We start from the raw sequence: 19,778 nt of genomic DNA, 5'->3' as shown, positions 1-19,778 counted from the left end.
TATAGCATCTTCAACAAGCTGTCAGACCTTTACACCAACAGGACCAAAACCCACAGAGCAAGCAAAGCAGGGACTCCAGCAACACTTAAGATGAACAACTTTAACAATTGACCAACGCGTTTCGGCTCGTGGCCTTCATCAGGGTCATAGCACAACACTGTAAAAAAAATGCTTAAATACAAGACAGGAAACAGAAAAAGATTCAGAATAACCAATCAAAACGTCATAGACCAGCTGACATATAACAGGTAGGTACTGGTTAATTGGTTAAGTCACCCAAGTAAATACTGGACTAGATCATTAATGATGAGGACGGGGGGGGGGGGGAGACATAACCCCCACCTATCTCAAAATAACACATGCGTGAAATACACAAGAAGAACACTGTGAATATACAAAACAAAATGGACAAAGGGCAGAGTTTGATAATAAAAGGAGGTTGGTCCAGCAGAGGAATTAAAAACAAGAGGACATCATCACATGGGAACACATTAGTTAAAAGGTCCTAATTTATGTCTCTAAAATGTAAAATCTCTAAAATGTAGACTTAAGATGAGATGTCTAGAATGCTACTCCTTCGTTGGCTGAAAAAATAAATAAAATTAATTAAATAAACATTACTCATGCGAGAATAATTTAACTGATAAAATTAGAATAAAAACAAAAAATAAATCCTCTCCATGCACCTTGGAAGTAGGAGAAGTTGTGCCAGAAATGTTTGCTGTGATTTAACCCACAGAGCAAGAACAGCATTCTGGTGCCCTGATTATCAAGCACGAGCACCTCTATCAAAGCTACAGCTGAACACAGGTAGGAGCAGCAAAAGGTCAACTTGATGACACAAGAAACACACAGTATCCACATGTGCCTGTCAGAGAGTCTAGGCTTCAACAAGAGGACGCTCCCAAACACAACATGTGTTCCCTGAACTGAGACACGCAGCAAGTCAACACCCGAGTAAAGACTAACGAGTAATCCACGTAGAGACCAACCCCGAGTAACTCCCAATGACCCCAGTAACCTCCAACACCCACCAGTAACTCCCAACAATCCCCAATAACCTCCAATAACCTCCAGTAACCTCCAGTAACTCCCAATACAAGTCAGGGGTTTAAATGTGAGACTAAAGTCTAAATCAAGTCTCAAGTAAAGATTCTAAATTATTCAAACAAATAACAACAAACACAAAATCATCAAACATGTATTTGCAGCAGATTTATCCGAGTTATTAAAAAGATCCTTTCAGATGATTTCTTCACGGCGTCTGTAGAAAACGAACTTTTCAGCACGTCATAGTGTTAGCATCGTGCTGCTGATTGTTTCAGAGGCCGTTTCCTGCCTCAGTAACACACACACACACACAGACACACACACAGACACACACACACACAGACACACACACACACACACACACACACACACACACACACACACACACACAGACACACACACAGACACACACAGACACACACACACACACACACACACACACACACACAGACAGACACACAGACACACACACACACACACACACACACACACACAGACACACACACACAGACACACACACAGACACACACACACACACAGACAGACACACAGACACACACACACAGACACACACACACACAGACACACACACACAGACACACACACACACACACACACACAGACAGACACACAGACACACACACACACACACACACACACACACAGACACACACACACACAGACACACACACACACACACACACACACACACACACACACACACACAGACACACACACGCCTCGCTCTCTCCTGTTTGATGGAAACTGATCTGAAATGTAATTTTGCCTCTGAATCGTTTGTTTAATGCAGAGAGAGACCGGCTGAACACACTGATGCATCTACTGATGTTTTGTTTTATATAAGAGTCCAATCAAGAAGCCAAAATTAGAACAACCAGATCCTGATAATCAGTCAACAGATCTCCAGACACTGTTCATCCTGTATTTTTATTTTATTTAAAAAATCTTTGTATTTCATAATATAAACTGAGAATATAAATAAAAATGAAAATACACAACAATAACATCAAACAAACCATAAAGTAACGTTTAATTTAAACAAAAATTTAATTAGACAAAAATATCTCATTTATGTCCAATAAATAGATGAATTACAGATAAAAAATATTTTTAAAAAACAGTCATGAAAGCCAATTTTAGTATTAAGTAAAATAAATTCAATTCTGTGAAATTTTAATGAATAATAAAAATACTCTAAATAAATGAAACCAAGAAAAATTAAAATAAAAAGTTAAATAATGACAAAGAGAATAAGAAAAATACGAGATATTAAATCTAGAAAAACTGGAGGTGACTTTAAAACTAAACATAAGGATAAATGAAAATTGTTAATGCTGTACTATTTATAATTGTTTTAATCTACCCACCCCAAATGTAAACAAATCAATAAAAATAAATAAATATTAAAGGATAAAACAATAACAGCTCCAATGAAACAAAGCATTAAAATAATGTGATAAAACCTCTAATCTATAAAAGAGTCAAACTTGAATGAAAGCACCAATAAACGGACGTGCGGGTCCTACCTGCTGCTGGACGCTGGTTTTCTCTTCAGCTGCTGATGGATCAGATATAAACCCAACCTGAGGGGAGGAGAGATCAGAGGACAAGAGGAGAGAGGAGGTAAGGAGAGGAGGGAGGGTGGAAGAGGAGTATGTGAGGAGGTGAATGTTTCCTCCCTTTTTGTTCTGACAATGACAAAAACAGACAACATGGAGACACACACACATATTTACACACAGGCAACTGACACACCTGCAGACCTCTGTACGTTTGTTTCCCTATGTTTCTGGGGACCTGTGTACATTTGAGCCTTTATGAGGACATCAGCTCTAACGTTTCGCCCTTAGAGGCTTGGGGTTAGTTTTAGGGTTTCAAGTTCAAATCGGGGTCAGAGTTAGACATTTTTAATCATGATGGATAAAAGGTCTGGTGCTGGATTATGTCAGTGAGGGTCCTCATAAAGACAGAAACACAGACCTGAGTGAGTGTAATTATGAGCATCTGCTGTCCTTTTATTGAAGCCCCGGAACAACCTGCAGGCTGCAGAGCTTATCGTACACACACATCTCCATCCACACACACCCCTGTGTTTACACTGCTGCATGAAATGCTTCATAGAACGCTCTCCACCCGTGAGCACAAACACGACTTATTATTCACCCAAACAGATGAAAGGATGTAGATATGAGCGTGTGCACGAGTCACATCGTCAAGGCTGCTGCTGTTTCCACGTCACTGACGATCATTTTCCAAATCACCCATCGCTGGGTACAGACGTCCGGTCCCTCCTTTCAGGCAGCTGCGAGTTTTAGATGCAGGGCTGGAGATAATGAAAGGGCAGCTACGGGGCATGGGGGGCATCAGGCATGCTGGGGGGGAGGCTGTAAACCTAAGAGTTCCCGTGTTTTTCATTTACATTCCATATAAATTCATGCTAATGAGTCAAAACTGATTATTACTGGATGAACTCTCTCAGAGGCACCAGGCAGGAAACCTTGGCGCTCTGCAGAGCCTGTCTCCTGGCTGGATGGATGGTGCTTGTGTAACAGCTGAAGCAGCTGAAGCTTTTTTCAGTGTTTTATTTATTCCGGAGTAAATCTGTTTGGCTGAGATCAAAGTTATTAGATTAGATTGAACTTTATTGATCCATCGGGTGGGTTCCTCCGGGGTTTTCACACAGCTGAATAAACATCAGACAGGAAACTGATAAAACACAAGTGTGAGACGGTCGAGAGTTTACTCCAGTGTCCTGTTATATTTTAGATAGCAAGGAGCAGACGGCTGGGTTTATTAAACTCCACCGAGACAGCGGTGACGCAAATCTGAAGGCTAGACCGTCCCATTTCACAGCCTCGCACTTCCGGCCTTCTCGGTCTACGTGGGCCGAGTCCTTCAAAGACCGTGAAGGCCAGGTCCTCTGAAGGATGCGGCCTACGTTTTGGGACACAGCTCATGTGAGAGCCAGATGGCCCATGGAAGTTAGAATGAAATAGACTTTATGCAAATGTTGATTATATTAAATAACACAAAGATGTCACGTGCTGAAACAAGAACACGTGCTCGTTATGAAGTTGGTATTAGCAACACTGTTAGCGAGACTCAGCCGTTGCTTTCAGGCCGACTGTGCGTAGCTCAGTGAGGCTCGTTCATCGTTCTGAAATCAGAAAGAGCTTCCTGGAAAGTCATGGTGCCACATGTTGCTCCTAAACCTGGAGATATGGTCCAGCACTAACGGTGCAGCTTGGAGGACGCAGCGTCCGTGATCACACAGAGACTAGCTTCTCCCTCTTTGTCTGGTTGATTTTAAAATAAAGTTATCACCATGTGAAGAAACATCGTTGTGTTTTGTTGGAGAAAAACTGCAAATAGGCCATATGACCACATGAGGGCGCAGTGATTATAGCTGTTATTTAACCAGGTAAGTCTTTGTGTACACATTTGTACATTTAACGTCACAATTAAGCAGCAAACAATTAAGAACATGCGTCGCCCCCTGGTGGTGAGTGTCAGTTAAACCGTGCAGAGGGGTAATTACAGCAGATGCAATTAGAACTACAGTAAACATGTTGGCCATCTTTTTCTCATTGGGCCTCTCTTACACTGACACAGTGATGCTCAAATTGCGTGGAGAGGTCCACCTGGAGCTCATGGAGCTACTGCAGGTGGACCACTGACCACAGAGGGAAACTGGGACTGGTTTGGGTGAAATAAACACCTTCTTTCACTAACGGTGTGTTCACAACGAACGCGATGGACGCGAATAGAGCGTCAGGTTTACATGTAAAGTCAATGGAAAGGCGCGATGACACGCGATTGCGGGTCCCGCGAAAATTCGGAAGCAGATTTGCGTCGCCAAAACGCCTGAAACGCGCGTCAGTGTAGCGCGTCTGGCGCGTCTGACTCGCGAATAAAACCACGCGTGTGAGTTTTTGTGTTGCATTTTGTGCATACGCGCGTTTCGCGTCCCCCGCTCGAGTTGGAAAAATCTGAACTCCAGCGTCAAATCGCGCCGCGACAACCAATCAGGAGCCTGGTGACGTGGCTGTTACCTAGGTCAAAGGGGCAGATCCAGCCAAAGCCTTTCATACTTCAATGGAGGGGAAGGCTAATCAATGCGGTAGCAAACAACTCGGAGCTGTACAACACCAGCTGCTTTCAGTACCGAGACAGGAATAAAAAGGACCGAGCTTGGAGGAAGATATGTGAAGAGATCGGGCAACCTGGTAAGTTCATTCATTTCTCTTAAGTTTTCTCTAAAGTTTTCACTGACCCGGGGAAGCCGCACAAAAGCTAGCAAGCCACCGCTATTTTCCCACTGACGTACAAATACCGTTCTGCTTTTAGGCATGTTGTCATTTAGGAATATATTTTATTGTTTATTAATAAACAGCACACAGTGGTCCCGCTGTTCATCCGTCACTGCTTCACTTTTTCGCTGATTTTTTTATTGCACAGTACAGCATTGCATTCTGCAGCCTGATTGACAAATCTGCTCCGTGTCGTGTCTCCTGCACTTGCCAAATTTATCATGTTTGGTTTTGATAACCATCACGTCCAATAGAAAAAACAGCACAAAAACACCCATAACTATGAGCCTCATTCGGAAATAGACACCTGCACCGCGAGGGGAAAAGGCGCACGAAAGTGGCGGGCAGATATTTGAGAAGTGAAAAGAAGTTTACTGGATTTACAGAAAGTGTGCAATAATTGTTTAAACAAAATCAAGCAGGTGCATCAATTTGGGCACCACAAAAAAGAAATGAAATGAATATTTAGTGTATATCAATGTGTGTGTCTCCTATATGATATATGGGGTGCCTTTGTCTGGACGTGCTTCCCATCCAGAGCTGCACAGCACAGAGGGAAGTTCCAGCGCTCCTGGAATCCCTCTGTGATGGAGCGCCAGTCTCCAGGTGAAGGCACAGCCATGAAGTCGTCCACTAGACAGTCCCAGATGGCCGTCGCTGCCTGGGGGGTGATCTGGCTCACCGTGGACACACCGACTCTGAAACTGAACGCGATGGTCCTGAAGGAGTCCGCGGTGACAAGGAACCTGGACAAAATTGTTCAAAATCAGTATTATGTGTACTGCAGTTACAAAATACATTATTCAAATTCCAAAATACTTTTGTGATGTCAGATATAAATCACAAAACTTAAATCTTACATAAAACCTTTTGTAATTATAAGGATAATTACAAAATGTATATTAGATAATATCTAAAACAGTTGTGTTTTGTTTTAACTTTAACATATCATAATTTGATTGGTAGCAACTTTCACAACTACAGTGAGCCAATCACTCATAATTCCTAAACATGTCAATCAGGTAGGAATGAAGTGAGACATTAATAGAAATAAAGAGTTGTGTGTTGACATGTAGCCCTTTCCTTGCTTAAATCATTAATATTTTTGAAAAATTAATCTGTGATAAGACAGCTTATCAAGATAGAACCATGTAACTAGAGATGAACCAAACTGTTCACAGTTTTATCTAACTCTGTTTTAATAAAGGCTGTGACCCCTGCTATAGAGTCTGACAGCTGCAGGGATTATATACAAATATTCAACTATCCCAGAATTAAACCAGGTCTAAATAAAAAGGAGTGAGTATCACTACAAGGTTAACTCAGTGGTCCTAATGCTACAGTTTGATATCAGCAAACACCGAGCGCATACATTGATGTGACACCACAGCCATGCTATCATTCAAACACTGATAACAGCATAAATCGAATTAAATCGGGACTTGATGAGAGCTTCTGAGTATCACTAGAAATATTATAAAGAGTCGTCTCTGTACCACAGTTTGCTTTCAGTAAACACCGACAGCATTCACTGTTAGCATAGCACATCCATGTTAGCAGTCTATAAACGATAGTTTAGCATATATTAGCACAGGTATCAATAAAGGACTACCGTATTAAATACTTTTACTAACCTCAGGCAGATGGACAGGCACTCTGCAGGTGGGATTGAGCGCCTGTAGTTGGTGTCTAGGCGGGCGATGCTGGGACCGACGCGGGACAGCAGGTCCTCAAACTGGCCGACGGTGATATCGCTGGAATCGGCCGTCATCCAGGCGCAGCTCCTGGAGCAAATGGTGAAACTCACCAAACTGCTCACACCTCTGGAGGACCTGATGGACCCAGGTACGGCGAGGACATCTTTTACGCCGCTGCTCTGCTCTCCACAGTACATAGAGAAGGGAGACTCTCTCTTCAAGCGCTAGCTCGACAGCTGCCATCTAGCAAAGATACTGGTCTGGCACAACTCCCTCCCACATTTCCGGTTCACGCGCGCGATGGATTTTTCTTGGACACGTGTTAAGACGCGAATGTGCACGCGTCAAATTAGGGGCGTTTTGTTCGCGTCCATCGCGTTCAGTGTGAACACACCGTAAGACTACAACATAACATGGCTGTCATGGTCCGGGTTCCCTCCCGGTTTTCCTGTCCACTGCTCAGGTGTATGTGGGGAGGTCCTGCGCCGACACACCTGTTCATTATCAGGTCATTACCCTCCTGTATTTAAGCACCAGCTCGAGCTTTCGCTGCTTTCGTTGTGCGATCGGACTCTCTGATGCTCGTCGATGTCTCTCTGCCATCACTCAAGAAACTCACCTGTAATCCCGAGCTGGAGTTTTCCTGTGGAAAGAGGAACGCCCTCCATCGTTTCCCTGCCTCTGGGTAAAACTCTGCCACCTGCTCCAGCAGAATCAGAAGCTGAACTCATCCTCACCTGTTCCGCCTCCTGCTGCAGACACCTGTCCATACACCTGAGCTAGCCTGAGTCCACTGACAGAGTTACCTTCATCAGTTATGATGCTGAGTTTGAGCGTTAAGGACTGATGACAGAGTCTGGATGGGGTGAAGGTGTGGAGTTTCCTGAACATGTCTCCAGACTGTCGATGTCGCGATCACCTTCGCTCAGTGGCGCTCCATCCTGCTAGAAGCACTCCAAGCTGCTCCTGGATGGTTGGAAGGTGTTGGTCTGTGAGGACGTCGCAGTGAGATCAGCTTGGAGCTCTGATACGGTGGGACTGCAACTCCACACGTCAGGACTTGGTCCAGAAGCTGAGACGCAGCAGAAGAAGACGGGTCAAACACTAATGTGGGTGGAGGGCTCATCCAGCAGTAAAAGTCTGAAACTGTTCCTCAGCGAATTGCAGAAGCACGCAGAAGTCATCACACTGAAGCGTCTGAGGAGGACAGACGATGTTTCGTGTGTGAGCAGCTCTGACTCTCCTTTAAAGGGACGCGTGAGCGTTTCCCGGGTCGGCGTGTTAGGAGCCGCAAGCTCCTTCAGACACGCTCGCAGTAAAGCAAAGAAGCTTTGATGCGCGCCATCGCACGGCCACGTCTCCATCCAAGCACTCGAGATCGTTCATGTTTCATCTTAACCCTTTGTGTCAGGCAGACTGACTTTCCTTTAGTTCTTCTTCTGCTCTGTGAAGCGCCGGCTTCAGTGTCGTCATCTCTTAAATCAGCTTTAATCACCTGCAAACACTCACACATCCGCCCGCCTGAGAGACGCAGCTCCAGCTCTAATGAGTCTTTAAGGTGGCCTTTCAAACCACATGAAGTGAAACCACACACACACGTACACACACACGTACACACGCGCACACACACACGGCTCTACCTGTCTTGTGTCTCCAGGTGTGTTTTAATCTCTCTGTGGTCTCTGCGGTGTCACATATCAAACAGACTCCCGCCTCACCAGAGGCCGCGGGGCTTCCAGGAAGGAAGTGGCGGCGGCACCGTCTCCGCCGACTGATCTGCTGGAGCTTCAAAAGCTCCTTCAAAAACTTCTGAGGACCCGGCGGCTGACAGAGGGCAGATCAGAGGGGAGGGGAGGGGTATAAAAACAAGCACACCTGAAGGCAGCAGGTAGAAGAAGGCGAGCTTCATTCGGATAAGCAGGAAGGAGACTCTGCAGGTTCGCTCTGATGACTGAAAGAAACGCAGCTCTGTAGGACTTTCTCGTGAAGAGCTCAGAGGAACTGAAGAAGCTGTGAAGCCGTTTTCGCCCGACTGATCCACTGATCGATTGGAGGATGTGGATGCTGCGCAGCGTCCTGTGCGTGTCTGTGGTCTGCGGTCTGGCTCTGGACTCAAACACCATCAGATCCTCCAAAGAGTCGGCGCTGCAGAGCTCCGAGCTGCCGGTAAGACGAGGACACCTCACACTCTGCATCCCGCTGCATTCCGTTTACGTGACGTCGAAAGCCTCAGGTCAGCGCAACCTGAAGCTCCTCACCTGTTCATGCTGCACTGCTGCCTCCTGATTGGCTGACTGGATAACTGATAAATAAGCAGGTGTTCACAATAAAGTGCTACAAGTTGGATCTAATTATTCAAACCTGAGACAGAAGCTCATTCGTTTATTTTAAAAATTATTTTGAGACATTTATTAAAAATAATTGTATTAATATTTTTGAATGTTTAACATCTGGAGTCAACTTAAAAATCTGCTTTGTCCATTCAAGCTTCCTTTAATCTTTCCAGCAGAAAGAAAATTCATTACATCCGTTTAGTTCAGTATGTTTGAGTTGAATTTTATTTACACAGCACAAAATCACAGCAAAGAAAACCCACAGAAAGGTGTTGGTGTCAGTGGGGAGGACGAACCCCCTCGAACACAACAGAGCTTAGGCAGCAGCAGCAGCGAGAGGGAGAGTCTCTGATGCTCTGAATAAATCTGTGGATGAAATGTGAGAGCAAGTTTTCAACTTTCAGATTCATCAGGACAGAAAATCGCTGAAATCGTGAAAGCGGTTCTTCAGGGTCGCTTTAAAGACGTTAGACTGATCTCTCGCTGCTCGTGCACGAGGCCTCATTTCACCAGTCTGCAGGAAGCTCCAGTGTTAAAGCTTCCTGTGTGCTGAGTTTTCAGTTTAAGAGCCTTAAAGGCCAAAAACAAAGCGAGACGGCGTCGCCCAGCGCAGACGCGTGTCCTGCTCTCTTTGCATGCACACTCATTTAATACTTCTGGTAAACGTGTTTCTGGGTTTTGTCCTGCCGTCGCTGTGATGTGAAGGATCTGTGTACAGCAGCAGGTAACAAAAGTCCAGCTTCACAGGCACAGGTGACGCTGTCATTACTGCAGCAGGGCGGAGTTTCTGTTCACGTGAAGCTTTGTTGTCTCAGATGAAGATCTTGATCAGCTCAATGATCATTGATCACTGAGCTGATGGATGAATCAGTCTGTGAGGAGCGCGTCTTCACAGGGTTCAGCTTCTCTGTGTGGACGGATTTCATTTTTTAAGATTCATTCAAGAGAAAAAAAGCAGCTGCTTGGCGCCATCTTTAACTCTGACATCACTCTCTCACCTTTTAGGATCGTTCCCATGACGACAGGATGGAGACAAATTCCAACTCCCACCGACGACAAAGCCCGCCATGTACTTCGACTCAATGCAACGCACCTCCGGTCAGTACCGCCTAGCCCCGCCCACCTGCCGGCGCTAGTAAATCTGTCTCCTGTTAGCTGGAGTTTAATTTGGTAAATTAATAACAAAGTGAATAATAAAGGTTTATTGATCCTCCATCGACCTCCACCTGCAGGCTTCACGTATTCACAGCGACGTGTCGGTGCAGCGCTCACGGATACTCACACACTTTGACATCAATACTTTACGTCTTCACTCAGTGTGACGCAGTGATGACGTCCTCAACAACTTTATTCACAGACATAAACAAAGGCTAACTGCTAACGCTGCTGCTAAAGTGTGCATGTCAGTAATGAGTGACATCACACATGAGCACTTCCTGTTACAGTTTGAATTCACTTTACATTTATATAAATAAGTACCAGGAGGCCCCGCCCCCGCTGTGCATCACTGCCCTACAGGATACAGCGCGTTAAGGCGACTGTTATTATTTGGTGCGATATCAGTAAACCTAGATTGGATGACATCATTTGTCTGATGATTCTTGCCTGTGTGCAGCAGAGGGGGCGCTGCAGTAACAGAGCTGACAGAAGGCCGTCCCCCAGTGACGGACAGGCGGACGGACAGGCGGGCAGAGTGACGGGAGGACAGAGGGACGCTGACGGCAACAGGACCAAAAGTGAGAGACTGAGCATGTGCTGCTTTCCCAGAGTGCACTGCAGCAGGAAGCGGGCGTGCTAACATGTGTGTGTGCGTTTCAGCTCTGGAGATGTCGAGCTGCGTCCGGTCCGGCGACTGCGCGGACGGCCTGTGCTGCGTCCGGTACCTGACCGGCAAACGGTGCCAGCGGATCCCGGTGGAGGGCGAGGCCTGTCTGCTGCGAGGTCCAACCAAGCGGAGGAGGAACCTGGGACGCTGCGACTGCGATGCGGGGCTTTTCTGCACCGCCGTGGACCGGGTAGAGACGGGCAAAAACAAGGGCCAGGGGGTGTGCGCGCCCCGGCCGAAGCAGGGCCAGCGGAAAACAAGGCATTCTGGGAAGAAGCGGAGGACGGCAGAGGGGAGCTGCTGACGGACTCATGAACTCTTTATTTAAGTCTGTAGAAGGTTTTAGATGTTTCTCATATCACAGGTTCATCCAATCAGCAGCTGCCACACTTTCTCCATCACTGTCACTTCAACCAATAAAAGTCAATGAAAGTTGGTCTGAGCTCTTCTCAGGTGTGTGGGCGGGCACAGGTGGGGTTTGACTGACAGCTCTGTGGGACAAACTCCACCCTTATTATTCATTACTCACTCGCTGAGCAGCATTGTGACCCTGCAGTTCCTCTAACGTCCACCAGAGGCAGCAGCGACTCAGGCCCCATAGACTTCCATGTTAAAACTGATACACAAACTGCTTGGTGTCCAGTGTTGGGCAAGTTACTTTGAAAAACTAATTAGTTACAGTTACTTCTTCAAAAAAGTAACTGAGTTACAATTTTAATAATAATGGATTGGATTTATATAGCGCTTTTCAAGGCACCCAAAGCGCTTTACAATGCCACTATTCATTCACACTCACATTCACACACTGGTGGAGGCAGCTACAGTTGTAGCCACAGCTGCCCTGGGGCGCACTGACAGAGGCGAGGCTGTCATATCCACATACCAGGACAGAGTCCGGGGATCGAACCAGGGACCTTCCGGTTACAGATGCGCTTCCCAACCCCCGACTAAATATAAATATAATATAGAATATTTATTATATATTATAAAAGTAATTAATTACTAGGAAAAGTAACTATTGTGTTACTTTAAAAAAGTGTTACATTAAATGATGCTTTTTAGGCAATGTAGTGCAAATTAAATGAGCCAAACTGTAACAGCCTTAGAGAACTCAGCTAAACAAGTATTTTTCTCCATGCAAAAGTAAATAAAAAGGATACTTTATAATAATAATAATAATAATACTGTATAATAAAACAAACATTTTTATAAAGTACAAAAATATAAACAGGTAATACAAAGTGTCAACTCCATGGCCATTTACAATCTATTTGAAGTCACACGTGCAGTTCTTGCAGTAGAGGTTTATTAGAGTCCTGCTTTAATGTCCTCTGCTTTTTTTTTTTTTTTTTTTAAACATGAACTCTTGCCACATCCACACACCCCTTACATCCATCGTAGCCATTAAACCAGTGGTTGCATCTCAAAACAAGGAGCTTCTCAAATTTCTTAGCATAGAGTCTGTTCCTCTTTGGAGAGAAGAGGAGCTTCCCAAGGCTACAGTCTTTGTACTGAGGCACTGAATGGCGTGGCTGCATTGTATCTTAGTGAAATATTCCTTATCAGTGCACATCTATTCTAATTCTAATGTGAGCCCGAGGCAGGTGAGGTTTACGGCACAAAGAACCACGATGGTCTGAGTGAACCCTGAAGTTATCTGGATATACCAAACACCTCCTTCCTGGTGGAGGCTCTGCTCGAGCACGCTCAGAGGAAAAGCTTCAGTTTATTTTATATGAGAGCATCAGCAGAGGCGTGGAGCTGCTCCACCTGCAGTCACACACCTGTGGGTTCTCACCACAGCAATGCACATTATACGTTCTTCCTACACTGCTGCGCGCACACACACACACACACACACACACAGCCGCTGTGAGCGACTTTAACCTCGTGTTTCTGTGATGAATGCAGTGCTCTGTGTCAGCTCCGCCCTCCTGTTCAGGTGCAATTCCACAGCTTTACCAGCAGGTGTCACTTGTTAACAATTTAGAAAGGCCTGCACCTGTGAGAGTAATCAGATTACACACCAATCACCCACACAGTTCAGCAGAAACGCTCCAGATTTACTGTGTTAGAACACATTTCACAGTGACATCACTTCCTGTCACAGCTCAGGTGTTCGGCCGCAGGTAAATTTTATTGCTGAAGTTCAGAACAACGTCTGTCCTTCTTAAATACAATTTAAAATGGCCACGCCGATTGCGAGGGTGGCGGCGTGCAGACGGCGAGCTTTGAGACTCAAACATCACAACACACGTTTCAATTGTCAAGGCATCGTTTGTTTTATTCTCTTTGATTTAACGAAAGACCGTCAAGACTGTGGAAAAACGTTAATGCAAAAGAAACTTCCAAAAGGCAAAGTCACAAATGCAGCAACAGGATTTAACAGAATAAAAAAAAGAAAAAGGGGGGACAGAGGGGGATCAGGTGGGTCTCCATCAATAGGAATGTTGAATGGTGGAGGGGTGGAGCCTAAACAGGGAGCAGCTACAGGACGGGCGGGCAGGAAGGGCGGTGAGCTCAGAGCTGCCCGCAGTTGGCGATGACAACCTTGGCTGTGGGTTTCCCATTACTGCTGCCGTAGCGCTCCATCTTCCTCACCACGTCCAGCCCCTCGACCACGCTGCCGAACACCACGTGCTTCCCGTCCAGCCTGTGGGCACAGAGAGCGCCGTCAGGACACAGTGAGACAAACAGTCTGAATACACTAAACTGACCTCTGACCTTCAGCTTAAAAACCAACCATGACGCCTACTTAAAAAAAACGAGCTTCCTTTATTACCTCCTTCAGCCAAGGAGACACCAGAGGATGCTTGAGGAAACTAGCAGCCCACGCCACCAAACGCATCATGAAACTGTCTGCACGCCACGACACGTCCTGACTAAACACTGCTGATTGGAGAGATTTAAATCTAAACACGGGGCCGCCCCGTGATGTCAGCCACAGCAGGTGCACTGCAGCCATAACCAGCAGTCATCTAAGGAGGGAGTGAGTGACGCGCAGAACAAGCGCACGAGAAAAATTCCCCGCGCGACTAGAGCTGAGCCCACGGACGGGGTTACCGTGTGCGTCAGTCGTGTTTGTGCCTGCAAGCTGAGTTTGTGTTTCCAGCGCGTGCAGTCCCCTCCCACACCTGCGCACGTTTAAACCACGACGACCCGCTGACAGCGGTTTTAGATCAGCGCTTTTGTTGCTCGAGCCCTTTGTGAGATTAAACCTCGTCTGCAGCTGAGAACATGGGCGGAGCCAAGCGGTTAGAGGTCGTTCGCGTTCACCGTTACCGTCTCAGACGTCAGAATCACTTTATTATGTTCCATAAACATTTTGTTCTGAGCAGTTCTACTTCAGGTTTAACTGAAAGACTAACACGGCGTCATGTTTGACGGACTCCCAGCTCCTGATGACGACACCATCTGACCGTTACCTCTGGTCATTTGATAAAACACTCCAGCACAACCCAGAGCAGGAATATTACATCAGTGCCGATGGATCACTTCACACCAGCGTGGGTCTGACTTCCTGTCTGTGAAGCACGGGTCCGAGCACGTACGTACCATGACGTATTTTCGGTGCAGATGAAGAACTGAGACCCGTTGGTGTTGGGGCCGGCGTTGGCCATGGACAGGATGCCGGGGCCGGTGTGTTTCAGGGTGAAGTTCTCATCTTCAAACTTGTTGCCATAGATGGACTTTCCTCCGGTTCCGTTGTGGTTCGTGAAGTCGCCACCCTATGACATCAGAGGCACGTTACAGATCACATGTTCACACAGGTAAGGAGTACTGTAGTGTCTTATTAAATCTGCTCTCACTTTCTCTGTAGAACCTGCATTTTGAGCTCACCTGGCACATAAACTGTGGGATGATGCGGTGGAAGCTGGATCCCTTGTAGCCGAATCCCTTCTCGTCGGTGCAGAGGGCGCGGAAGTTCTCAGCAGTCTTTGGCACCACATCAGCACGGAGCTGCAGGAACAAAGTTCAGAGAGAGGGAAGGGATGACTTTGATCTTGAGACACCACCTCAGCCGGCAGCTCCTACGTATGGTCGCCAGCCAAACTCCGGAGGTTTATCAGCCATGGTGAACTTTGCTCAGCCCGCCCACAGCCTTACAGCGCCCTGCTCTGTGGCGCTGCAGGTAAACGTAGCAAGCCCGGCCGACTTCTGCTCAGCCCGAGTGGAAGAGCTGCAGCACTGCGTCTGCAGGGCCCCCACAGCAGTGACGCCACCGCGGAGGCATGACCAGAGGTGCAGCAGGGTGAGGTCTGCAACTGCTGCGCCTGCTCAGCAAAAACACAGTGTGCACCTTCATCTTTTTTATCCTCCATCTGCTGCGAGAACTGGGAAGCTCCGGTTACCCCACAAACCCCCCCAACCCTGCCAGGAATGCAGCCGTTCTGGTTTGGGCCGTTTTTAACCACTTTATCCACTGGGGTGCCCCAGGGATCTGTCCTCGGGCCCCTTCTTTTCATCATCTACCTTCTTCCACTCGGACATATTTTTCGTAAATATAATATTCAGTTCCACTGCTACGCCGATGACACCCAGCTCTATCTCTCTACCAAACCTGACTCTACTCTTCCTCCACCCTCCCTCATCCTCTGTCTAGCTGAACTTAATTCTTGGTTCTCCTCCAACTTTCTTAAACTCAACAGCAATAAATCGGAACTTCTTCTGGTTGGCACTAAACGACTGCTATCCAGAATTAACAATTTCTCTCTCACCATCAATAACTCGCTGGTCCCTATCTCTCCCTCTGTGAAAAGCTTGGGTGTCATTCTCGATAGCACATTATCCTTTAACTCACATATCAATAATATTACACGTGCAGCATATTTCCAACTCCGTAACATTAATCGCCTCCGCCCCTTCCTCACACCTCACGCCACTGCCATTCTCATCCATAATCTTGTTATCTCTAGAATTGACTACTGCAACTCATTATTATTTGGCCTCACACAAAAATCTATCAACAAGCTCCAACGTGTCCAGAACTCTGCTGCCCGTATTATTACTAGGACTTCTTCTACCCACCACATCTCCCCAATCCTGAAGCAACTTCACTGGCTCCCGGTCAAATTTCGCATCCATTTTAAAATAATTCTGTATACATTCAAGGCTATTCATTCTCTCTCTCCACCGTACCTCTCTGACTTATTACAGATGAAGCTCCCATCCCACTGCCTCAGATCTTCATCTTCTCTTTCTCTCTCTGTTCCCTCTGCTCGTCTGATCACAATGGGAGGGAGGGCCTTTAGTTGCTCTGCCCCTCGACTTTGGAATTCCCTACCCCCGGACCTCAGAAATATTAGTTCATTCTCTCTTTTTAAGTCCACCCTTAAAACTCATTTGTTTAAAATTGCCTATTCTTAAATTTCTGTATGTTTTAACTTTTATCTTCTATTTTTACCATTGTGTATATTTCCAGTTTTTATCTGTTGTACAGTGTCCTTGGGTGCTTTGAAAGGCGCTATTTAAATAAAATGTATTATTATTATTATTAACGCGTGCATGCTGGGAACGCCCATAACGTCCTGCTGCTACAAGCACAAAATGGCTGGACGGCTAGCACTCATGCTAGCTATTTTTTAGCCTGCAGTTAACCTGGTTAAACATAAGCCCGCCAACGAAGCGCCCCATAAGCGGCAGCTCGGTTACGTAAGGTTAGGTTCTCACACCGGGAACAAAGGGCCACACGGTAACCCCGCATCCGCATCTCAACTCCCCTCCCCCCGCGGACCGCGCCAGCTCAGTGGAAGATTCCAGAAGCAAACACGGGGAACAGCGCAGTTAGCCTCGGTGGCTAACAGCCACAGAACCGGCTACTCAAGTTTTATCACACGAGCCTCAGAAAAAGCGTTTCCCCGCCCCGTTCGTCTCACACAGGCGACAGTTCACCGACAGCAGCGCGGCTTTCCCGGGTCTGCGAAGGCCGCGCAGCCGCAACAAAGAGCCTGCAATAAAAGTAGCATTAGCATCGCTCATTCGTCGGCGGGTAAAATACTCGCTCCGAGGGGCGCGGGCCCAGTCTGCGCCTCCATGTGACTCGAGTTTGAGACATTTTCCGACCACAGCTAACCCGCTGGTCTCCAATCAACCGGGGACTAATGACTGTGAGCAGACAGGCATTCAAACCAGAGTCGTTCAGCCCCGGGACGCTGACATTGACATCAAAATCACACTAGCTGCATTCTACGCGCCAACGGCGGCCTCTGCAGCTGCAGTCGGCCCCGGAGCGCCTCGAGCGGCGCTGGCGAGCAGCCACAAACACGTGCACAAGGCCCCCCCAACACGCTCGTGACAGCTCGGCTAGCTGCTGTGATGCTACAAGGAAACAGGAGGCTGCCCCCAGCAGCTGAAGCCCGGTCCACGCTGGGCTTCTGAGCCGCGGCAGAGGTGACTATCGGCACCCAGCAGCAGTTACTAACCGCCGTCTAAATTCAGTAGCAGTAAGCCCCACCGACCCCCGGGATAAACTACCGGCCTGCGCACCGCAGCAGCGGCCTCACCTCCATCTCGATCCGGCCCTGGGCTTTACCGTCAATGGTGATGTCGAAGAAAACTTTGGGCCTGGCCATTTCAGTAGGTCGAGCTGGAGACGGAGGACTGAGGAGTTTCCCGGCGAAAAGACACAACGGGCACAAGGAAACGAGAAGATCCGAGGATAAAAATTTATATAAGACGCGAGTGGGCGGCGTGAAATCCCAGCGAACCAGTCAGTAACACGGGATTATTTGATTGAAGCGTGTTTAATCCAACCAGCAGAAAGAATAGCGAAATCTTTTCTCTAAGTGGACGACTGAGTTTAACGGTGCGTTCTATTCGTATGTCAGGCCGACCCGCCCGGGCGGGGCTTGGGTGTTGGGAAGGCTCCTGTCCTCGGAGCACCGCCCCGTTTCGGCGTCCAGTTTAAGGAAAAAGTGAATCTCTCTAGTGCCAAAGCGGCGCGCGCTACAAAAATAGACAACGCGAACCTCCAATGGCAGCAGAGCACACGAGGTGGTGGGAGGGGTGAACGTCAAGTCTGGCAGCCAGCGGGACCGTGCTGCCACCGCCGGGGGAGGGGGGCGCGGTCCCGCGGCCAGGGCGCGGTCCGGTGTTTCCTGCAGAGAGCGGACTTACTCATCGTGGAAATTTACTGCGCGCGGAAAAGTTCAGCTCGAGACGAAGTTCAGCAGCACAGCTTAGCGCGCAGACTCAGACTGAGCTGCGTCACAGCTGCAGGAGGTTCGTCAGGAAATCAGCTGTAAACAGTGACAGAGAACGAGTGCAGCACCCCAAACACACCGTAACAGTCTGATTAAAGGGTCAAATTCCCCCACACTGCTGTGCGAAAGTCCTGAGCCCCCCACCCCATCAGTTGCAGGAAAATGTGAAACACGCAGTGATTCTGAATTCAAAATGTGAAACATGTAGAAACATGTAGTGTTATATTCACTGATGTACCTGCAAACACAACATTAGCCTGACGGTGTGAGCAGCTCTGTGAGGGTCTTCAGGAACAGTTCTCATTTCAGGGAACAGAAGATGATTGGCTGAAGCTCCAGGTCATCTCTACTGTGTCGGGTGGATTCTTCCTCTTTCCTAAGGATGTGACTCTCAGATGCTACAGACACACTTTTAGGCCTCACAACTGTTCTTCCCAGATCTACAAAGTTTTCAGCTCACAGCTCTTTGGGACTCTGCTCACTGGTACAAAAACATTATTTTATGTTAAACTGTTATCAGTTTTCAGATTCAGCTAAAGAAATGGGAACAGGTGTGTTTGAGTGACAGGCAGTGTAAAGTGCGCTCAGGTGTCTGTGTGCACACAACACCAGCTCCTCATCCAGTCAGGAGCCTTTGTGCTGCATGAATGATTCATAGGTCAGAGTTAAGAGGCTTAACGGGGAAAATCGTTCAGTGTCGATGCCGCCGAGCTGCTGTTCAGCGAGCTATCGATCAGTGACCTTTCATCACATAGGTGCTGAGAGAGAGAGGCTTCCTGCTTAAAACCTTAAGGTCAGCTTTTCTTAAAATAACGGAGCAGTGAATACCAGGAGAGGCCTCGAGGAATCAGTTCAACTAAGAAAGCCGTCTGTGAGAGAGGGAACAAAGACGCAGTGCTGTAAATGTGCTCCGTGTCCAGCCGTCGCAGTAAAACCTGCAGAAACCTCAGCGCCCTCCACGCAGCCTCACAACAAATCAAGGTGTGCATGTGCTATGTCTTACAGTGCACTGGACTTCCTGTTCACTGCACATAAGCTGATCGTGTTTCATTAACTGATATGAAATCTTAGAAATCTTCACCTGCTCGATTTTGTTCCCAGAATGTTTTACCTGCGCTCACGTCCTTCATCAAGAATTTATTCTTCTTCCTGCTCCTTTTCATGCATGGAAACAGTGTTACTTTAATTGAAAGGAAGGTTGTGTATGGGAATGCATTACTGCTGTACCATGTGTGAAACAAATAAAATAAATAAATTAAAAACTCACATATCTGGATTTAATCCTGGGCTCGGCTGTTTAAAAGATGTAATCTGGATACAAACCATCCCGTTTGGGTAAC

General features: G+C 47.1%; 3 protein-coding genes across 4 annotated transcripts; 1 reads left to right on the top strand and 2 right to left on the bottom strand.

The window, feature by feature from the left end:
* Positions 1–5,537: 5,537 nt before the first annotated feature.
* Positions 5,538–7,488, bottom strand: LOC146563327 (uncharacterized). The gene is made up of 2 exons (XM_085295714.1): positions 7,016–7,488; positions 5,538–6,127 (listed from the first exon to the last, which is right to left on the bottom strand). Exons 1-2 carry the CDS (start codon positions 7,273–7,275, stop codon positions 5,857–5,859), a joined length of 531 nt encoding a protein of 176 aa, XP_085151840.1. The 5' UTR covers positions 7,276–7,488; the 3' UTR covers positions 5,538–5,856.
* A 1,529-nt stretch (positions 7,489–9,017) lies between these two features.
* Positions 9,018–11,672, top strand: LOC146563326 (uncharacterized). Of its 2 annotated transcripts, none has more exons than XM_085295713.1 (4): positions 9,018–9,244; positions 10,417–10,509; positions 11,030–11,147; positions 11,230–11,672. In XM_085295713.1, the coding sequence occupies exons 1-4, from the start codon at positions 9,134–9,136 to the stop codon at positions 11,538–11,540; spliced, it is 633 nt and encodes a 210-aa protein (XP_085151839.1). In that variant the 5' UTR covers positions 9,018–9,133; the 3' UTR covers positions 11,541–11,672. The 2 variants fall into 2 exon arrangements, with proteins under 2 accessions (XP_085151839.1, XP_085151838.1); XM_085295712.1 differs by having other exon boundaries at positions 11,027–11,147.
* Positions 11,673–13,493: 1,821 nt separating this feature from the next.
* ppiaa (peptidylprolyl isomerase Aa (cyclophilin A)) lies at positions 13,494–17,913 on the bottom strand. The gene is made up of 4 exons (XM_085295711.1): positions 17,740–17,913; positions 15,077–15,196; positions 14,792–14,964; positions 13,494–13,889 (listed from the first exon to the last, which is right to left on the bottom strand). Exons 1-4 carry the CDS (start codon positions 17,806–17,808, stop codon positions 13,757–13,759), a joined length of 495 nt encoding a protein of 164 aa, XP_085151837.1. The 5' UTR covers positions 17,809–17,913; the 3' UTR covers positions 13,494–13,756.
* Between the last annotated feature and the right edge of the window lie 1,865 nt (positions 17,914–19,778).

This window comes from Mchenga conophoros, linkage group LG12 (assembly GCF_057382185.1).
Source record: "Mchenga conophoros isolate Kocher_MC1m ecotype Shallow Benthic linkage group LG12, M_conophoros_male_GT1.1, whole genome shotgun sequence".
Lineage (NCBI taxonomy): Eukaryota > Metazoa > Chordata > Actinopteri > Cichliformes > Cichlidae > Mchenga > Mchenga conophoros.
The sequence above is the reverse complement of the archived record's forward strand: the minus strand, read 5'-3'. Positions and strand labels throughout refer to the sequence as shown.